The sequence below is a fragment of the Maylandia zebra genome, linkage group LG1 (assembly GCF_041146795.1).
Source record: "Maylandia zebra isolate NMK-2024a linkage group LG1, Mzebra_GT3a, whole genome shotgun sequence".
Lineage (NCBI taxonomy): Eukaryota > Metazoa > Chordata > Actinopteri > Cichliformes > Cichlidae > Maylandia > Maylandia zebra.
Window position 1 is genome coordinate 44,802,564 of NC_135167.1, and position 20,857 is coordinate 44,823,420.

Consider the following 20,857-nt stretch of genomic DNA (forward strand, 5'->3'; position numbering starts at 1 on the left):
ACTTAGTGCTTTTCTATTCTCCCGGATTTCTCAAAGTGCTCTATACAACATGCCACATTCACCCATTCATATACATTCACACTCTTGACATGCAGACTGAAGGAACTGAAGGATCAAAACAGTAACCTTCCGATCAGTAGGGAACCTGCTCTGTCTCCTGAGCTACAGCCACCCTGTAGGAAGCATGAGTAAACCCTCACTGGGTTTTGGATAAAGTGTACACTCACAAACCTGTCAAACCTGCATTTGAAAGGTTGGCTACTATAGCAATACAGTATAGCAACATGGCATTTAGGTCTTCTAACTAAAATAGGAAAATAGGAATATAAACAGGGCCATCATTGCCAGACCTGGTACACATCTGGTTGACATACACCCTGCCATGACACCAGTCAGTCAAAAGTGCCAGCTTGATGCCGGATCTGGACCAGACCTGTTTTCCATGAACCTGGGCCACACAAACCAAACCACAACTGAGCCATCTATAAACAGTGCCATCTACGCTAGGCCTGGCCCATATCTGGATGACATACCACTTACCATGCCACAGTAGTGGCTGAAATGGTCCAGCAGGAGCTTGACTCTGCAATAGATGAAGTGAACTTCTACACAAACTCTAAGGTAGTCCTTGGATACATTTTTGATGAAAAGAGACTTTTATGTGTATGTGCATAACCATAGACCCAGCAATGGCATTATGTGCCCACACAGCTAAACCCAGCTGTCCATGTCACACGAGCATTGCCCTCTTAACACCTGTGTCATTCTACATAGCTCAGTGGACCCGCCTTCCTTAGTGACTCAGGCTGAGGCCAACTACAGAAAGAACACTTCGACCTTGTTAGCCCTGAAAATGATACTGAGCTGCGTCCAGTTTCTGTAAAGAGGACTGTACCAAAATCCATCCTGAGATGTGTGCAAATACTAAGTCATGTTTTGCTTGGGATCATACTACTAACTTTATTTATCGAGCTTTTCCAAGTGCCTGGTTATACTTTACTTGCTTTTGTCTGGCTGTAACTGATAGTTGGTTCAGCAGTTAATAATACCTGGTTTTTTTTTTTTTTTTTTTTTTTTTTTCCTAACTTTATTGTCATTGTCATGAGAACAACGAAATTAAGAATGGTCCCCGATCATTGCATCATCCCTAGCAATATCAAAATATAAATAAAACAATAAAATTCAATAAATAAAATAGATAGAATACTTAAAATACTAATAAGATGTAACAGTAAAACATTCACATACATTCCCACACACATGCTTCAGACCGTGCATAGATTAACACAAGAGTGGCGTGATGGACATTTTTTTGTAGTATTCAGATGTGTTATTGCAGTTGGATAACAGCTGTGTTTGAGTCTATTAGTCCTTGCTCTGATTGCCCTGTACCGTCTGCCTGAGGGCAACAGTTCGAACAGGGAGTGGCCAGGATGTGAGGTGTCTTTTATGATGTTTTGGGCCTTTTTAAAACAGTGGGCGTTGTGTAGAACTTCCAGTGTGGGGAGAGGGCAGCCAGTGATCTTTTGGGCGGTGTTAATGATCCCTTGGAGTGCTTTCCTCTGAGCCCCTGTGCAGCTAGTGTACCAGATGCATATGCAGTAAGTTAGAACACTCTCAATGGTGGCTCTGTAGAAGGACACCAGCAGTCTCTGTGTGATGTTATTCCTCCTGAGAATTCTCAGGAAGTACAGTCTCTGTTGGGCCTTTTTCAGCAGCTCGGAGGTGTTCACACTCCAGGAAAGGTTCTCCTCTATATTGACTCCCAGGAAGCGGAAGCTTGCCACCCTTTCTACACAGTCCCCATTTATGAATAGTGGTTGGATCTCTGCCTTTTTCCTTCTGAAGTCTATTATGAGTTCTTTGGTTTTTGAAGTGTTGAGGAGGAGGTTATTGGCCTTACACCATGACGTCAGCTGCTCCACCTCGTCTCTGTACGTAGACTCGTCTCCCTTGGAAATGAGCCCCACCACTGTGGTGTCATCTGCAAATTTCACAAAGATGTTGCTGTGGTGGCGAGGAGTGCAGTCGTGTGTGTAGAGAGAGTAGAGCAGTGGACTGAGCACACAGCCCTGGGGTGAGCCAGTGCTGAGACTCAGGGCTGAGGATGTGTGATGGCCAACTCTGACTCTCTGTCTACGGCCCGAGAGGAAGCTGTTGATCCACATGCAGGTGCTGTATGGAAGCCCCAGGTCTTGTAGCTTGGCCACCAGTTTGTGTGGAAGGATGGTGTTAAAAGCTGAGCAGTAATCCACGAAGAGCATCCGCACATAGCTACCATGCTCTTCCAGGTGAGTTAATGCAGCATGGAGTGCTGTGGCTACAGCGTCTTCCGTGGATCGGTTTGCTCTGTAGGCAAACTGGTGTGGATCCAGGCTGCGGGGCAGGGCTGCTGTGATGTGTCTGCGGACCAGCTTCTCAAAGCATTTCATTACCACTGGGGTGAGTGCCACCGGTCTGTAGTCATTCAGGCCGGTGATGTGGGGCTTCTTAGGCAAGGGGACTATGGTGGAGGACTTCAGGCAGAGTGGGACAGTCGCCTGTGCGAGGGATTTGTTGAAAATCCTGGTGAAGATCCCAGCCAGCTGTCCTGCACAATGCCTCAATATTCGACCTGGCACACCATCAGGACCCGCCGCCTTCCTCGGGTTAACAGCCTGCAGCATGCGCCTCACCTCGTGCTCTTCCAGGGTGAGGGTGGTGCTGCTATGGGTGGCGTGTTGCTGCTGTGGCTCCAATACCTCCGGTACCCTGGTCTCAAAGCGGGCAAAGAAGATATTCAGCTCCTCTGCCAGCTCCAGGTCACCGTCCGCAGCTCCGAGATTGATCTTATAGTTGGTTAGGTGCTGGATGCCTTGCCACACCTGCCGGCTGGTATTACTCTTCAAATGGTCCTCGATCCTCCTCCTATAGTCCCCCTTTGCCTCTCTGATGCCTCTCTTCAGGTTGGATCGGGCTGTGGTGTAGTAATCCCTGTTGCCAGACCTGAACGCAATGTTCCTCTCCTGCAGCAGCTGCCTGACCTCCCGGGTCATCCAGGGCTTTTGGTTGGGATAAGCCCGGATCCGTTTGACTGCTGTAACAGTGTCTATGCAGTGTTTTATATAGCAGAGGACACCGTCTGTGAACATTTCCAAGTCCTGATGTTCAAAGATATCCCAGTTAGTCCTGTCAAAACAGTCCTGCAGCTGCTGAGAGGCACCCTCTGGCCATATGGTAATATTCTTTGTGATGGTAAGAGCAGTTTTCTTGAGGGGGGCATATGCAGGGATTAGAAACAGTGACAAGTGGTCAGACTGACCCAGATGTGGCAAAGGTCTGGCCCTGTAGCCCATTTTGATGTTGTGTAGCCCATTTTGATGGTTGAAGTGTACATATTTAAATGAGGATACAGAATTACAAATGACACGTAAAGTATTATATATAAGCTATTTTTAAAGTAAATAAACGAAAATAGCAGTTTATAGAATTTTATCATTGAATCAAGTTAAAAGAACAAATATGTCTTTATTCAGTGTTCCTGGTCATCTGTTCTTTTATACCTTGTTTTGAATGTCTACTATACTCTGGGGCTCTCCTCAGCTCTTCCCAGGAGGGTGGCACAGATGCCCCTCCGGTGGTCCTCCTTGGGCTCTCGCACTCTGGGGCCTCTGGATGTCTGGGGCCTGGATCTCCTCCATGCCTGCTTCATGCCCTGGGGGACGGGGCTATGGCTCCCCACACCCTCTAGCAGATCGTTACATGTTCTACTGTTATTTACTGTTAGCAAGATTAATGTGACGATGCTGTGTTTATTATGTTGCTCTCTTTTCTTGCTTGTTTTCTCTTTTTTCTTTTTCCTCCGGAAAAATCCAGGAGATTTTTCTTTTTAAGTGCCCTTTCTCACTGTCCCCTCTCCCCTCTGTTTTTCTTTTCCTTCCTCTCTTTCTTTCTCTCTGTCCTATCCCACAGCCATGTCTGTCACGTCTGTAACAACTGAAAATAAAATAAAATAACAACAACAGGTCGATCAAATGGACCGTTACGATTCGTTTGGTAAAGTAAATCCGTTGGGTGTCTTTGTTGGTGTTCAGACAGACATTTAAAAAAATTTGAGCTATCGGGTTCTTAGACATTAACAATGGCACACACAAATGCAAGAGCAAATCATCTCTGAATAGTTTGTTAAACATAACAATGAGGTCTTGTATTGAAATGGTCTCCATAGCCACCAGGTCTGACCACTTTTGGGATGTAGTGGAATGCAAGATTGGTATCATGGTTGTGCAGAAAGCTAGCTCAACTCTTGACTCAATTAAGAATCACCAGAAATTGGGGAAGGAAACTATGTAACGTAATGATGGATTATTACACATGATCCAAAGAATGCATGCTGGCCACTACCTTTAGTGTGGCCTGATGAACACAATGGAGACAGGTGGGTGATTAAAAGATTAATGTCGAGCCTCTTGGAGTCTTCATTAATGTCAAGCCAGAGGTGGGGACTCAGAATGAGTCCCACCCACATGTGTTTTTGGGGGATGAAAAAATTATCATAAATAAATTTATGATTAATTTTGATAAATAAACCTTCCTTGTTTAAACATGTGTCATGGTGTGTTCTCCCTTTGCTTGTGATTGTTTGAAACTTCTAAAAATAAAGATAAATAAGATAAAAACACATAACAACAGACTCTTCTGATAGGTTGTATGCATGTGCTGTGTAATTGCTATGTAATTGATCAGTGGACAGGTACATTTATATAGAATATATTATAGCTTATATGTATAGTCTGTTTCTTATGTATGTTTTTGACTTGGGGTAAAATAAAACATAAGACATAAGGTTATTCTATTTGGTTTTTATTTTCCAGATGTTGAATCCAGATTCGTCATTTTCACAAAAGTGTCTTATCTTATCTGATATGTCTCTGCAAATGCATACACATATCAATATCATCGTCAGACAACAGTGACATTATTTTAATTTTTAAATAACTCAAACAGGATTTAAGAGGAGCAGTGGTGACTGGACACTGGGAAAACTACAGTGCACTTTATAAATGAACCTGTTGCTTTAATGAGACTTTGGGCAATTTGCAGTTCAAATAAATAGATATAATGATGCACATTAATTGGATTGGTACCCGTGTACCAATCTCCTCAGATGACTAAATATCAACCTCTCAAAATAAGAATATATTCAGGAAACTCGCCTAGGTTAACTAGTGATAGTCACAGACAGTTGATGGTTATTGTGAAAAGCAAATCATCTTTAAATAATCAATCCCAGGTGTTATGGGAAATGTTATGGGTAAATATGGCCACTGCTCCTTTTAAATCCTGTTTGGCATCTTTAACCCAGATCAGACAACAAACAAACTCCAGCAGCTTTGTGCTGAGGAAACGAGGTACATTTGCTTTTTTTGTGCCGAATATTGAGAAAAATAAAACATCAACACAAACTATCTGTGAACGTTCTCAGTTCAGAGATAGTTATGCACCTTCTGCAAAAGGAAACTGTAATTTAAACTTTCCACGGTTACAATGAGTGTGCAGTGTTGTCGCAGATGCTTCCTCCTCCTGCTAAGTCAAAAAACATATTAAATTAACAAAGACAGAACCAAGAAAAAAACAAAAACAAGAAAAGACAAAGACAGACTATGCTAAAACACTTGATGCTACAGCACTAGTCAAATATTACTGTGTTATATTTGTTTAAGGCATATTTCTTTGTTATGGAATAAAATAAATTCTAAAATCATCATGAACAATAGGAGTGGAGATCTCTAGAATAACAATGAGGAAAAGGTTTTCCAGATAGTTAATTCTTGCGGTCTTGTGAGCATCGATGTAGTGACCTGTATTTAATTGCTGTTTCTGCAGTTACCTCATAGATGGGAATATTACCAGGCAAACTTGAGAAAGTTTTAAATATTTTATTGGTCAAGAGTAATAAGAATGGCGAACTGTGTTTAGATTATGTCACAAAATGTCAATGTTGAAATCTACAGTGTTTATTTCCTGGTTAGTCCGTAGTGGCTCCTGAAAAGCAAGTCTACCACAGGGTCACCAATTTGACTGAGAGCACAAAGCTCACCAGAACCGAGAAGAACACCTGACTCCGTCAGAGGTAGTAAAAGTACAGACATTCTCCACTTAAGCGGAAGAAGAGATATTTTTGTTAAAAACATACTCCAGTAAAGGTACTGATTTAGTATCTTTACTCAAAAGTGAAATAGTATAGTCCTTGAAGTGTAACTACTCAAAGTACGTAATCGTTCTCCATCTCTGACAGAAGTTAGCTCTCATTCTTTCCTCTCCCTGGAAATACAGCAGCTGGACCTTTATCTAGCAACACACTGTGCAACAAATTACACAGGAACTAGAGGTGGGCAGATTGATCCACATATAGACAGTATCGATACCAACACTGGTATCAGTATCAGACTGATGCTAATGCAATTGGATTGATACTTTTTTTCTATCCTCTGTTTTCAGTATGAATCCCACTGAACTGTGTTAAATACATTTTTAGTATATTTTTAAAAATATTTTTTAATGAAAAAATATAGCTCAAATTAGCACAAATGTAGCACAAACTACTCTATAGCACATTTAAACAACCGAAGCTGACCCAAAGTCTTTTAAAGACATGCAAATTTACATTAAAGGTGTCTAAAAAACACAGTATCAATTTATAAGAAAAGCTGAAAGGTATTATTTTACTGTGTTAGCGAATTATTGTGAATAGTAAAAATCACAACACTGCCGTTTGGTGTTCTTTAAAATATCTTCAGAATTGGCAAATGTAAGCTGATTTAGCTCATCAATCATGACACACTGCTCTGACTGTTGTGATATTTTGATACCATGGTAGCATTTACAGGATATTGTTTTGTAGTGATATTATACAGAAAAGAGTTACTCAATAAGGCCCATTTACTAGTTGTTTTTCTCTTTCTCTCTGACCCAAGAATTGATGTGTAAGACTCACAGGCTGATACCCCAAGGTCGAAAATACCACAGAGACGAGACCACTTCCTTATTCCCATCCTCCCTTCCTTATCTTTTAGAAAAGAGCTTGTTAAAAAGCCAGGTGGTTTGTTTCAGAATTCACTAATGAAAGAACTCTGTATTCTATGTCTAGGAGTGTATTTTGCTGGGATGATCATAAATTGTAACTGAAGAGATAAACTACACAAAGGATACTTCTTTGCTCACAAGGCAGGAAGACGCTTCCTTATTTGGTCTGTACCGGTTTGAACTGAGAACCTGCTGACACACGAACCTTTTTTTCCTCTATATAAGCTGTTTTGTACTGAATAAACCTTTGAGTTGGTTTGGGAAGGCAACCTGAAGCAGTCTGTGTTTCCTTGTTCTCCCAAGCTACTCCCGGCGCTGTAACTAACCCAGCTGAACGGCATACTTGAGCGTTACTTTGAATAATTAGGAATCTTATAAGGAAAGGACAAAACTCTGCTTATCGGTGCTCACGCCTTGGAGGGAAACCGGGACGGAGATTTTCTCTTCACTGACCTACACAAGCTCCCTTTATAGGTTAAAACAATCGGTATCACTAAATTAAGGAAAGTATTGGTATTGGCAATACTTTCCTTAATTTACTTTGTACCGGACTGATACCAAAATTTGTAGTATCACACAGCACTAACAGGAACAGTTTGTGTGTTTGTTGATGTTTTTTGAGCTGACAGAAATGTTGTAGAAACGTTATGTCACTGCTCCAGAAATGACCAAATGACGTGTTTTCTCTTGCAAATACCAGCTGTACATTTTGGGCATCTACTAAAATAAAAATAAAAGAATCCTAACATCAGATCCGTTTTTTTTTAATTCAATAGGTAGCATGAGTTGTGTACACATGTGTAATGTATTTATTATCGTTTAGTGTTTTAGTCATGTAGTAGGCTAACTATGAGTGTTTAACTGTATTTAGCTAATTAGACAGATCATATAAATCTCTGGATGTTTACAATGGCCATGAATACTAAAGGCAGGCAGTCTTCTCTGCAACCTTTTGCAACTGTTTCACGTTGATGATCTTTTTCTAGCCAGTCATTTGTGCTGAAAAATACAAATGTTAATTGAAAAAAATGCACAGTAAAATTACGAGGGGCAGTAAAAACACTGAACACAAAAGGCAAGTACGGACTTGCGTAATCAACTATTGTCGACACACTTGTGCCACACACTCCACCAGGCGTCATCTATCCATCACTGTTAGTAAAGCGCTTAAAAACAAACGAACAAACAGCTCTTATTATAATCTACGGGGTCACGCCCTCAGTTAGGACCACTCCTAAGCAAAGTGGAAGGATCAAAAACCGAAATGTGCATGCAACACCAGCCTCCCTCCGCGGGAGGCGCTATAAAAAACAAAGCAAACGTTGTCGCCACGTGATAGGAAAGACCTAAAGCTTTTGTTCCGGGCTGCTTGGTGTAGCGGTGTACGCTCTGGGACGTTTTGCTGTGAGTTTCGAGACGTGATAAGGTTCCTTTTTGTTCGCTGAGATGGTGAAGTTGTCCGCGGAACTTATTGAGCAGGCTGCTCAATATACAAATCCCGTGAGAGACAGAGAGTTGGACTTACGAGGTGAGAAACTGTCCTTATTACAGCATACACAGAAAGGCCTGTGCTCATTAGCTTACGCACATTTTACGCGGGCCTTAACGTGAGCCTGATTCAAAAACGTAACCGGGTAGTGTTCAGTTTCATGCGAACTGCTGCAAAGATAATGCTGGCGTATGTCTAGACACAGCAAGGCTGATTTCACCATAATATGCTGCTTATTAAAAGGGTACGTTGAGTCATTCCATCTGAAATCTTAGAGCAAATAAAAACCCTTAACATCTTCTGCTCAGCCAACTCGGATTTACCTGAAAATTGTATGTTTTAAAACGTTTGTAATAATTGCGATTACATTTTGTTTCCATATATGAAGACTTTCTGTAAGTTTTGTTTCATTTTAGGTGAATTGAAATCTGAGAATATGTTTGAACATAAATATCTCTGAAGATAAACTTTTTGTGTTTTCTCACCAAAAAGGCTAATTGTGGTCAGCTAGTATGGACTACAAATCCCATCATAACAGACAAAAAACATTAATTATTAAAAACATTCCTGATTATATTTGAATAATATCTGTTAATTCAGGTTACATCATTACCAAGCTGCATTCTGATAGCAAGCCAATGTTTGCATTCATAGAAAGAGAAAACCCACAGTAAAATAACTGGATATGCAAAATGATTGTAGATGATTGTTGTCAGAGCTGACATAGTTATCTGCACACATTATGTGTGTGTTAGTGAGGAGACGTGATGACTTCCTGCTATTAATCGCATTATATGCATAATCTCACAATGAGTTAAAAAGTTGTGTATTGTATTTTAGTAGTATCAGGATGTTTTGTTTACACACAAGGTTTTCTTGTTTTATTTATTTATTTTTTACATATGCTTTTTAACAGCAGTTGAAGTACTTTCATTTCAACTTAACCATGAATCTGATCTATTAAAATCAAATAGTTATTTGAAAAGTACAGGGCATTGATGTTTTGTCTAGTTTGTTTTAGAAACACAAGTTACCCTCAGTTCAATGCAACGATTATAACATTACAAACAAAACATGTTAGTTCAAGAGATGTTCCTGTATTATTAAAATACGACAAATTAACATCCAAAAAACAAATAAATTGCGACTGAAAGGTGTGGTGCCTTGTCTTGTGCATTGTGAGTAATGCACATTATTCTACAATTCATGGCAACCATTTTAATAAAAGTTAAAATCTAAAATAAAATAATTCATCCATCTGCTTATCTGAAATCAGGTCGCGGGGCCTAAGCAGTGAAGCCCAGACCTCTCTGTTGCAAATCGCTCTCTCTAGCTTATCCAGGGAAAACACTGAGGCGTTTCCAGGCCAGCCAAGAAAGCCACCATGTCCTGGATCTACCCTGGGGCCTCCTCCCAGTAGGACATGCCCAGCCAGAACACCTTACCCAGGAGGCAACAGGCTCAATGGCTCCTTTTGATGTAGCAGCTCTACTTTAAGCCCCTCCCAAATGACCGAACTCCTCATACTATGCTGAGAGAGAGCTGATGCACCCTTTGGAGAAGGTTATTGGCTAATTACAGGCCAATAATGTGCCTTTAGCATGGAAACTCCTGTCATGCATCATAGCAGGCAAGATGAGCAGGCTCAAAACATGAGTAAGGTCCTGAAGGGAACTGACAGAAACACCACAGGGGAAAAAGATCGGCTACTGGTAGAGCATCGAGCCTTATGCCAGGAGTGAGAGTGACATCAGGTCACTGATCTACAACAATGATCTCAGAATGTCAATTTGAACAGAGATGTGTAGTCAGATGGTACCAAAGAGAGGGAAGATGCTATCTGTATTTTAATTATTTTCTTTTTTTGTTTTCGCCCAGGTTATAAAATCCCAGTGCTTGAAAATCTTGGAGCTACTCTGGATCAGTTTGACACTATAGATTTCTCTGATAATGAAGTCAGAAAACTGGACGGCTTCCCTTTGCTCAAAAGACTGAAAACCTTGCTAATGAACAACAACAGGATTTGGTAAGTTAGAGGTGTGTGTGTGTGTGAGTGTGAGTGTGAGAGTGATTGTTTTGCGACCACTGTTGTCTTCACCCTCTTTTCTCAAGCTTCTTGTGTTCCTTCTTATTGATGTTGGTGTGATTACACTCTGAGGAGTCGGCTGTGAAACACGTAGATGATACCCTGGTTGGATTATAAGGTGCTCAAAGGAGGAGATATTGCCATAAAGACAAGAAAACTCCTTACCATCTCAAATCCAGCACTCTGCAAAAATATGCTAGCCGAAAGATGGCTGAAGCCTGAGTGTCAGAACCACTATCCAGGGCGAATCAACAAAGCTCCTTGTGTAACCCGAGGAAGGACAGGCTCCTGCATGTCATGTACCATTGCTACTGGGAAATCCTACTAGTGGCTAGACAAAGGTGGGGTGAAACACAGTATGAAGGCACTAATCATGGGAGTACAGGAACATGCTCTAAGCATAAGACTGACTGAGGCATTCACCACGTCAGGAAAGACCTCGGGTGCAGGCTGTGTAGAGATTCCCCTGACGTAATCCAAGGGCATAAGTGGAACACCATAACCAAATACGCAAAAACGCTGCAGCGAGGCTTTTGACAAAATCCTGCAAGTACTCACATGTGACACCGTTGTTATCTCAGTTACACTGGCTTCCTGTTAAATTTAGGGTCAATTTTAAGATCCTGGTCTTGACCTACAGAGCTGTGCACGGACTGGCACCAGCCTACATCTCTGATCTGCTACAGCCTGATGTCCCCAGCAGGTCTTTGAGGTCGTCTGATCAGGGCTTACTTGCTTTAAAAATACTAAGAGGAAGACTCAGGGTGACAGAGCTTTTGCCACTGTGGCCCCGAGACTGTGGACTCTCCCCACCAAACATTAAGAATTGTGGACTCAGTCGCTGTTTTTAAAAAAAAAAAAAACAACTCAAAACTCACCTTTTTAAAACTGCTTTTGGTTAATTTTTTGCCTGTTTTATTTTCTCTTTTTAAATCTTTTTATGACTTGTAATCTTATGTGCAGCACTTTGTGATTCCGTCTTGAAAGGTGCTATATAAATAAATGTATTTATTTTTATTTATACCTGGGATAGCACTCGGCCATGGCGACTAACCTATTGGAGTGTGAATCTTTGTGGATAGAAAAAAGTAGTCAAAAGTATTGCAGCGGCTGCAAACAGTCAGCCAAACAATCAGCTGCAAATTATGCCGGGCGACAGTCATAGCAAAGAGACGAAGCACTTTTTGAGTATGGGTAAAGGTGAAAACTGCGCTTCCTCCACTTGACTCATTAATGCCGAATTCTCTGGCAGCTGCTCTGTTCCCATGTTGTTCCAGTATATTAATGATTATCTCAGTTGTTCTCCTGACTGAAGTTTGGTCCGTTTACAGCATCCTGCCATGCGACTGCATTTGTTCCTAACTAGGACTGGGCGATATGACCCAAAATTCATATCTCGATATTCTTATTATTATAAATTATCAGCATTTTTTATAATAATGCTCTATAAATAAAATGTTCTTTTTGTGCATAACAAAAAGCTCACAATTGTGCAGTCAAAATGTAAACTAACAGACGCTGAGCACAATAACAAAGACAGATTTCGCAGCTCCTCTGTTCCCAAGTTCTACTGCGTGACTGACAGCCTTGAGTTTGAAATCCTCTTTGTAACCGTGTCTCTGAACAGGTGCCATTTGTGGTCCTTATACACACACAGTACGGTAATATTACGTTGAAGCACAGTACGTATCACTCCGAGGCTCCTCGGTAGCCGTAATGCTCCAACAATCCATCAAGCGGCGCGGCTTCGTAGCTTAGCAAAGTCATATTAAAACATTTTTGACAGTTTTTTTTTTTTTTTTTTTTTTTTTTTTTTTTTTTTAGCGCGGTGTACCACATAAAATTGGTTCGAGGTCAGTAAGCACAACCGGAATTCATACATAAGGCACAGTGTCGATTTTTGAGAAAATTAAAGGATTCTAAGTGAGCCTTATAGTGTGCAAAATACGTTATACAGAAGAAAAGAATATATCGTTACCGCACATGCTTTAAATTATACCGTGATATGGATTTTAGGCAATATCGCCCAGCCCTAAGCTGAAGACAGATGAGGAACACAAGGAGGAAACGTCATGAACAACCTGGCCCCTGCATAGGATGTACCACTGACAGAGGAAGTGGCTACCAGTGGCCACAAAAAAGGCTGGCTTGAAGGACAGCACAGAGGCTCTGATCATCATAGCACATGAACAGTCCCAAAGCACCAGATCCACAGAGGCAGGAGAGGACCACAGCAGAGATAGGATCCAAGTTGTAGAGTAGGCAAAGGTGCCCCAGAGGCTGTCCAGCAGACAGTAGCCGGATGCAAAATGCAAGCTGGGGCAGTATATACTGACAGGCACAAGCAAGTGGCTGGGATGGTATACTGGAACATCTGAGTCTCCAGGGAAACTCAACCAAAGGTGTTTGGTTGCCTGGCAACATCAGGAAGAAGGAACACAAGATGATCGAGAAGTACCAAGGGCTGAAGATATATACAGACATGTGACTATATGTGCCTGTGTGAATATACCAAATCCAAAGTTTAAAAATGGTGTATAAATGCAGTGTGCCATTCTCTCAACTCTGTTCTATCTGCTGAAGCTGTAAGAAGTGTGGAAAGTCTTTGGTATTTAACTTTCATACACAAAAGCTGCCTTTGCTAACATTGGTGTGCTGGTAACCTTATGACATGTTCCTTGCAGTCGGATAGGTGAGAACTTGGAGCAATCTCTGCCCAGTCTCACAGAGCTGATCCTCACAAGCAACAACATTCAGGAGCTGGTGAGTGCATCTCAGGAACAATGGGACCGGGGGTTCTTTGCTTTCTTTACTGCCCTCTCAGAATTCCTGTCTTTGACTAATAAGAGAATCATTTAGATGAATTGTACACAAATAAACGGATTTAACTATATACATTTCTGCCATCGTCATCAAAAAAAAAAAAAACTGAGTAAGATGAGCTAAATAATTGAATGTTTATTTGAATTGCATTTTTATTTTAATGTATTATTTTAGTATATTTAGCTGCACAAATTAACTTTACAGATGGAAATGTCCCGTTAATCTCTTTGGAAGCTTAGCCTCTCATTTTAACATTGTTCTTCTCCTGCAGGGTGATCTGGACCCACTGGCCTCAGTGAAGACATTGACCCTTCTCAGGTCTGAATAAACAAACACATTCTGATTATTGAACGGTGTTCTTCACCACAAGTCTTTCATATGTGTTTCAACAATTCCTGACATTCCAGCTTGTTGAGAAATCCAGTGACAAACAAGAAGCATTACAGGCTCTATGTCATCAACAAAATCCCACAGATCAGAGTACTAGACTTTCAGAAGGTAAAGCTCAAGGTAAGTCATGACAAGTTAAAAATCTCATTTAAACATAATTATTGTGCAATAGTGTCCTCAATGGAACTGTACAGTGTTTGTAGCCACGACTAACACCATGCCTGCAGTTTATATAAGAAAGAAATTAGAATAACGTTATGGACTTTACAATGGGTTTCTGCAGGTACCTCCTTTACTCCCTGCTCTGGGGTTCTGACCTGAGCTGATGCGAAAATGTGATATGAACAGTGTTGGGCAAGTTACTTTGTTACTTCTTCAAAAAAGTAACTGAGTTACAAGATTCTAAAAGTAATTAATTACTTGAAAAGTAACTATTGCGTTAGTTTAAAAAAAAAAAAAAGAAAAAAAAAAAAGTTTAACGGTCTGGGGTCCAGGGTATAATTGACCATTTTTCAATACTTCTGTTTCCTCCACATTTCACCTTTAAAAACTGTTTCCTTTGCCTTGTTTGGTCTCATTCTTTTCAGCACAACCTCACGTGTCTGAATTTACAGTTATGTTTTCATTTTGATGTACTGTATTAACACAATTGATCTAAAATCAGACAGAAAACATAAAATCAGAGTAGAAAAAGTTATGTTTTACTGTAACAACCACAAACATGTTTAATGAATCATATTTCATAACTTTAAATGCAAATATAAATTGTCAATTTTAAGATCATACGCAGAAGTTTTGCAAACAACAAAGTTATTTGCAGCCATTTACCTTTTAAAATAACCATTTCAAACTATTTACGTAACAATCAGCTGTTCTGCATTCAGTAAGATGCCACACAAATTATTTGTGCCACTCAAAAAATTTCTGTCCACTATAAAGGAGAAGATCACAGCCTGATACCTGCAGACAGCAGTCACCTCATTGTTCAGACACAAAACTATCCACAACTCTACACACTAACTACACACTCCAAACGCGTGCACGCTCTCGCCTTCTCTCGCCATCACTCCTGAAACGTCCCCCTCTTCCTAAACAACCAGATGTCATGTTGCCATATCATTTTTAATTGGTAGACGTGGTGCATTTCCCCACCAACATGAAAGGGCTGTTTTTTGTTTGTTCGTTTGGATTTTATTTATTTATTTTTTGTTCATAAGCAGAGAGTGCTCGCTGCGCTGTCCTTAGACAGTAAAAGGGACGAAAGTATTCAGGAAAAAAAAACATGTATTGTTTATCATGACTCTAGTTTTGCGTGGCCTATCAACACAAAGACGGGTATATATCACCTTGTTGCTTTGTCATCTTGAAGTGGTCATGTGATAGGCTTACCACGACTACTTTATTCTTCCTCAGCCAAACAGCAGCACTCATGCGATTGTTTTGCCCCCTGAGCTCCAGGTGTGTTGCCAAAAAGTGATCGTCGGGCAGAAAGTGATTGTCGTCCGCGGGAGCGTGCAGCTGCTTAAAGCTGTAGCGCCCAGATTACTTACAGCTACTTCCGTGTAACTGATATAAGATGCTGTAAGCTGAAGAGGGCTTCAACCGTCTGTTTGTTGAAGAATAGTAACGCGACCGCACCGCATTTTCTTGTTAACGGTAACGGCGTTGTAACGATAGAAATAGTAATTAGTTTACTCGTTACTGAAAAAAGTAACGCCGTTACTTGTAACACCGTTATTCTCATCACTACATTTGAACAGATTGCATGCTACCGATTGTCCAGTCAATGGCATCTCTCCATGAGTCATGAAAGTGATTCCTTCACAAAAATCACAACACAATGCTTTGCTAAAATGACCCCACCCACATGAAGTGTTACTAAGTTGTAATTGAAAATGGCCAAAACTGACTCGAGTTGGGGCAAGATGAGCCGAGTTGGTACTGGTGGAAAGGAGGCTTAGGAGGGAGGGGTTCTTGTAGCTGATTTTCACAACAAGGATGACATGACGAATTGGTCGTTCTCAGGAGCTTGGTGAATTCCAGAGTGTAGACTGATGATAGGATGGCTCCTGTGCAAAAAGTTTGATTGTGAAATTTCCTCCATACTAAATGTTTCAGAGTCAGCTGTTAGTGGTATAATGAAGTGGAAGTGATTGGGAAGAACAGCAACTCTGCCACAAATAAAAACAATCCAAAAGACAAATCGGGCACGGAGGTAGGCAACTCTCTGTAAAGTCAGTGGCTACAAATTTTATGTATCTCAACAACAGTGCAGTCGAGGGCTTCACAGAATGGGTTTGCATGGCTAAGCAGCTGCATCCAAGCCTTACTTTACCAAAGTGTCTCTTCACCACGCCACCACTGGACTCTAGAGCAGTAAAGACATGTTCTTAGACAAATCATGCTTCTCTGTTTGGGTTTGGCGGTTGCAACGAGAATGTTCAAACTTACTGCACTGCGTAAAGTTTGAACATTATGGTGTGGGGTTGTTTTTCCTGAGGTGGGCACAGCCCATTAGTCCAGGGAAAAGAAATCGTAACCCTTCAGTATACCAAGACATTTTGGACAACTTGATGCTCCCAACTTTGTGGAAACAGTGTGGACATGGCATCTTCCTGTTCTAATATTACTGTACAATATAAAGACATGCTTGAGCGAGTTTGGTGCATAACGTTACCGTTCTATATTCAAATATAGTAAGGGAATGTGGCACCTCCAGATAATTACAAAGCAGCCTCTGTGTATTTTTAAGAGTCATTATAAGTTTGAGAGTGTTCAGTTTGTGTGAGCTTCAGTTACATACTAGTTTATATATTCTTCCAAGCACAATATAAATTTTCTGTTGAATATGTACAAAAATCACCAACTCTCTTTTTAAAATGTACTTTAAAGTATTTGATATATAAAGCTAAAATTTCACAACAATCATTCTGTGTCCAAACTTTTGAGCATAAGATTTTTAGGCGAATCAGAACATTTGTGATGGATGACCTGGCAGTGACGGTTCAGTCTCTCCCGTTGAGTGCTTATTTTTTATTTTTTTTCCTTTTAAATTTCAGAATAACTAAGTCCACACTTTATCATGTAACTTTTTCATAATGCTCATCTTCTACCATAATTAACTTGTAAATTATTAGAGGTATTTTAAAACCTTCTTATTCACTAAAGTAGTAATAGTTTGTAAATATGTTGGGTAAATAAGGTTTTGACTTTCATTGTTTGATATTGCTGCAGGAACGGCAGGAAGCGGAGAAAATGTTCAAAGGCAAACTGGGTGCTCAACTTGCAAAGGATATTGGCAGGCGAACAAAAACGTAAGATGAAGTATCTTGACAGCACTTCCTCACCATCACTGGATCCTAGCTGAAAAAACAGATTTTGTACTGCATAGAAATAAGGAATGCACACTATTGCTGTGTGTTAAAGAGTGAACATCTTTGTTCTATATTGAAACATCCCTACAAGTGGAAAAGGTCTCAATGTAGTGTGTCCCTTTCAGATTTACTCCTGGAGTGGCAGTACAGCTGGAGAAGAGGATGGGGCCCTCTCAAGCTGATGTGGAAGCCATCAAGGTTCAGTTTTTACAGTCGCCTCAATTGTAAAGAAGCAGGATTTTACCACTGTGTTCACATGAGAATCAAACTTTAGAGAAGGGTCCACTTTTACTCCTAAAGTAGTGATTATCAATTCCTCATATGGGGCCAGAGAAGAAAGGATGCTGTCCTGTTCTCATTAATAATGAATAATAATACAATAGTGCATATACAGAGTGGAATGGTGCAATACAGAAGTACTAGAAGTTAGAGGAGAGTGTCATGTAGTCCAAGACGTGTATGGAGGAGGGCAGCATGGTGTTGAGGAGCACTCAAGCGCTCCGCACAATCCTCTGCTCTGTGTTCAGACGTGTGGCAGTTTCCATACCAGACTGATGCAGCTGGTTAGGACGCTACAGGTGCCTCTGTAGGTGTTAAGGGGGAGGCGCACCTCATCAGTCATCTCAGGAAGTCAAGCCGCTGCTGGGCTCTTTTTGTCACCGATTTGTTGTTGCAGCCTGACTAGTAATGTAAATGCTGCATTATTTGCACTGTAACAATTCACTAATAGAAGGGAAATGAAAACATAGCAATGTTTTGTTTTTGTTAAGGTTTCTAAGCTGAACCTTAAAATGTGCATGGAGCGATGGACACAGTATGTCAATGAGATCTTAGAGGTTATGCAGGCATGCATGACTCTTTTTTTTTTTTTTTTTTGGGAGGGGGGGGTGTATTTATATAATAGAGATTTCGTTTTCAGCTGCCTAGCTTCATGTTTCTCTGAGCCACTATCACTCGAGTTAATTGCATGTGTTAACCAGCATTTTTGCCGGGTATGTTGCACTTGATTTGTGGAGGGCTTTCTACCTGCTATAATGCTTACTGCTTAATGTTTGGTGGCTCAGACAGAAGAGCAGAACTGCTTCTCTGCAGACAGGAGACATGCTGGAAAGTTTATTCCTCACTTCCAGCAAAAAGGGAGAAGACCGTGTCTGTATACCAGCAAGAAATCACATTTACCTGCTGCTTCTTGTCCTATAGTAGCTGGGGACGCTACTATGGGTTTATAAAATAATCAAAACAAATGATGTACTAAAATAAATTTGGTGAAGAGCATTCAGGGCTAGTGATAACAGAATGTGTTCAGAGTATAGTAGCTAAGTGTTCCATCTTTGCTTGTATTTCAGAATGCCATTGCTAATGCTTCATCATTGGCAGAGGTAGAGAGATTAAAAGGGATGCTCCAGGCCGGTCAGATTCCTGGTCGTGATCTCAAACAAGGTCAGTACGAACTAAGACTTATAAGAATTCAATTCTTGAGAAAATGGTGGGGAAATGTGCACTGGGGCAGTGGTATTGGAAGCCACTCACACAGGCGCTGTATAATGGAAAAACACCAGACCCCAAAATTAATTCTGCTAAGTAGCATTATGTCTAAAAAGTATAGCCATCTTTTGTGTTTTATAGATTTGTTAACACACTTTTTAATAGTTTGTTTTAAAGAAACAAAAACTAAAGACAAATGTTGTTTAAAATGTCTATTAACAAAAGATTCATGAAGTTTGATTGGTATAACGTCATGGTATTTGGTGATTTATATGTATGAATGGATATATTCATGTATAAAATTAGGTTCAGTTGTGGTAGAAGAGGAGGAGGAAGAAGAGGAAGAGGTTGGCCCTGCACAAACGGAGGCGCACATGGGTGGCACTTCTGAAGAGGAAATCATGAACATGGATCAAGGAGAGGATGATAAAAATATGGAGACAGGGTCACATGTTAATGGATCCTGAGTTTGCTGAAAACATTTTTTTCCTTAGAGTTCTTGTGTTGGATATGTTTACCATGGCTGTGTGTGTTTGTTGTTGTTTTTTTTTTTTTTTTTTTTTTTTTTTTTTTAAATTGTATAAAATGACTTTCATTAAAGTGATTTCTTCTGATTTGAATTGGAATATTTTTTGTTTGTCTGTTTTATCATTAAAGAAATCCCCATGTTTACAGACCTTTAAGGTCTTTTTTATGTGTTGTATATATCCAATACCAATGTTTACACTGTACCACACACAAAAGGGGACAAAGATTCAGTACCACTGTTGATTCATACAGTGCGTCCGGAAAGTATTCGCAGCACTCCACTTGTTCCACATTTCATTGTGTAACAGTCTTATTCCAAAATTGGTTATTCAATTTTCATCTCAAAATTTTACACACAAAGTGACAGTGCAGAGAATAAAGGTATGCTTCAAATTCATCCATATTTGTTAAAAAGAAAGTACTCCCACTCTTTGCTCAGTACTATGAAGTACCTTTGGCAGCAATTACAGCCTCAATCTTTGTTTTTGTTTTTTTATATTTAAGTATTCTGCTACAAGCTTGCCTCACCTATTTGTTTTTTTTGGGTTTTTTTTTTTTTTTTTTTGACAGTTTATTCCAATCTTTGCAGAACCTCTCATCCCATTCAGCTTGATGGAGCTTGTGTCTGCATAGCTATTTTCAAATCTGTCCTGAGTTGTTAAATCGGGTTCAAATCTGGGCTGCGGCAGACACCGCAGTGGCCCCAAAGCCAGTCCCTTGTCTTGGCTTGACTTGCGCTTCAGGTCCTCGTGGAAGAAACCTCTTTTGTCCCAGTCTGGGGTCCAGAGCATTTGGGACAGGTTCATTACTTACTTTTAAGGATGCGGGGAATTCCCATTGTCTGCTCATCAATACAAAAACCTAAGCCTAGACACAAGTCACTTTCCAAAATTCAGCAACAGTTTGACATTTTCTTTCTGTCCCTGGATAGCACCATAGCACAGCACCAACTGACGTCGCAAGCAATGTCTTTCTCATGCTAGCAGCATCTGTCTGTCCCAGATAGCAAGATGACATCAATTTGATTTTTCATCTGAATTATCTCAGTCAATGCTAAATAAATGTTGAATCAATGTTAAAACACCCATGACAGAGTAATAGTGATGACAATGGAATAACACTGATCCAAAGTTCTCCTGTTATAATTGATTGATCTATTTGTAGTTGACCTGAAATTAAAGCTATGATCAATTTGGACTGTTTCATGGCACACCCCTCTCAAAGTGGTACATCCCATCTGTCCACTATTGAAAAGCCCCTGAGTTGACCAGGAAATTATATTGAAATGTCATTGATTTACAGTAGATAGAGAAATTAAAGCTATTATCACTTGTCTTCCAAAAAGTTGATTCTCTTCAGCCTGCGTAACATTTTAGTGGGAGAAACGTTTCATCACTCGTCCCAGTGACTGAGGTTGGTTTCCCCAAACTTAAAAATAATAAATCTGCATATTCACTGAAACTAGTGAGGTCAGTTTCTTGTTCCAGTTATATGCCTCTGTCAGTGCGCCCCAGGGCAGCTGAGGCTACAATGTAGCTTGCCATTGCCAGTGTGTGTGTGAATGGGTGAATGACTGAATGTAGTGTAAAGCGCTTTGGGGTCCTTAGGGACTAAGTA

General features: G+C 40.4%; 1 protein-coding gene across 1 annotated transcript; it reads left to right on the plus strand.

Annotated features, from left to right (window-relative positions):
• Nucleotides 1–8,392: 8,392 nt before the first annotated feature.
• On the plus strand, nt 8,393–19,382 carry snrpa1 (small nuclear ribonucleoprotein polypeptide A'). Its single transcript, XM_004568700.3, has 9 exons — nt 8,393–8,593; nt 10,433–10,580; nt 13,325–13,403; nt 13,735–13,781; nt 13,871–13,973; nt 17,088–17,167; nt 17,353–17,425; nt 18,574–18,667; nt 19,019–19,382. The coding sequence occupies exons 1-9, from the start codon at nt 8,512–8,514 to the stop codon at nt 19,177–19,179; spliced, it is 867 nt and encodes a 288-aa protein (XP_004568757.1). The 5' UTR covers nt 8,393–8,511; the 3' UTR covers nt 19,180–19,382.
• The last annotated feature ends 1,475 nt before the right edge of the window (nt 19,383–20,857 follow it).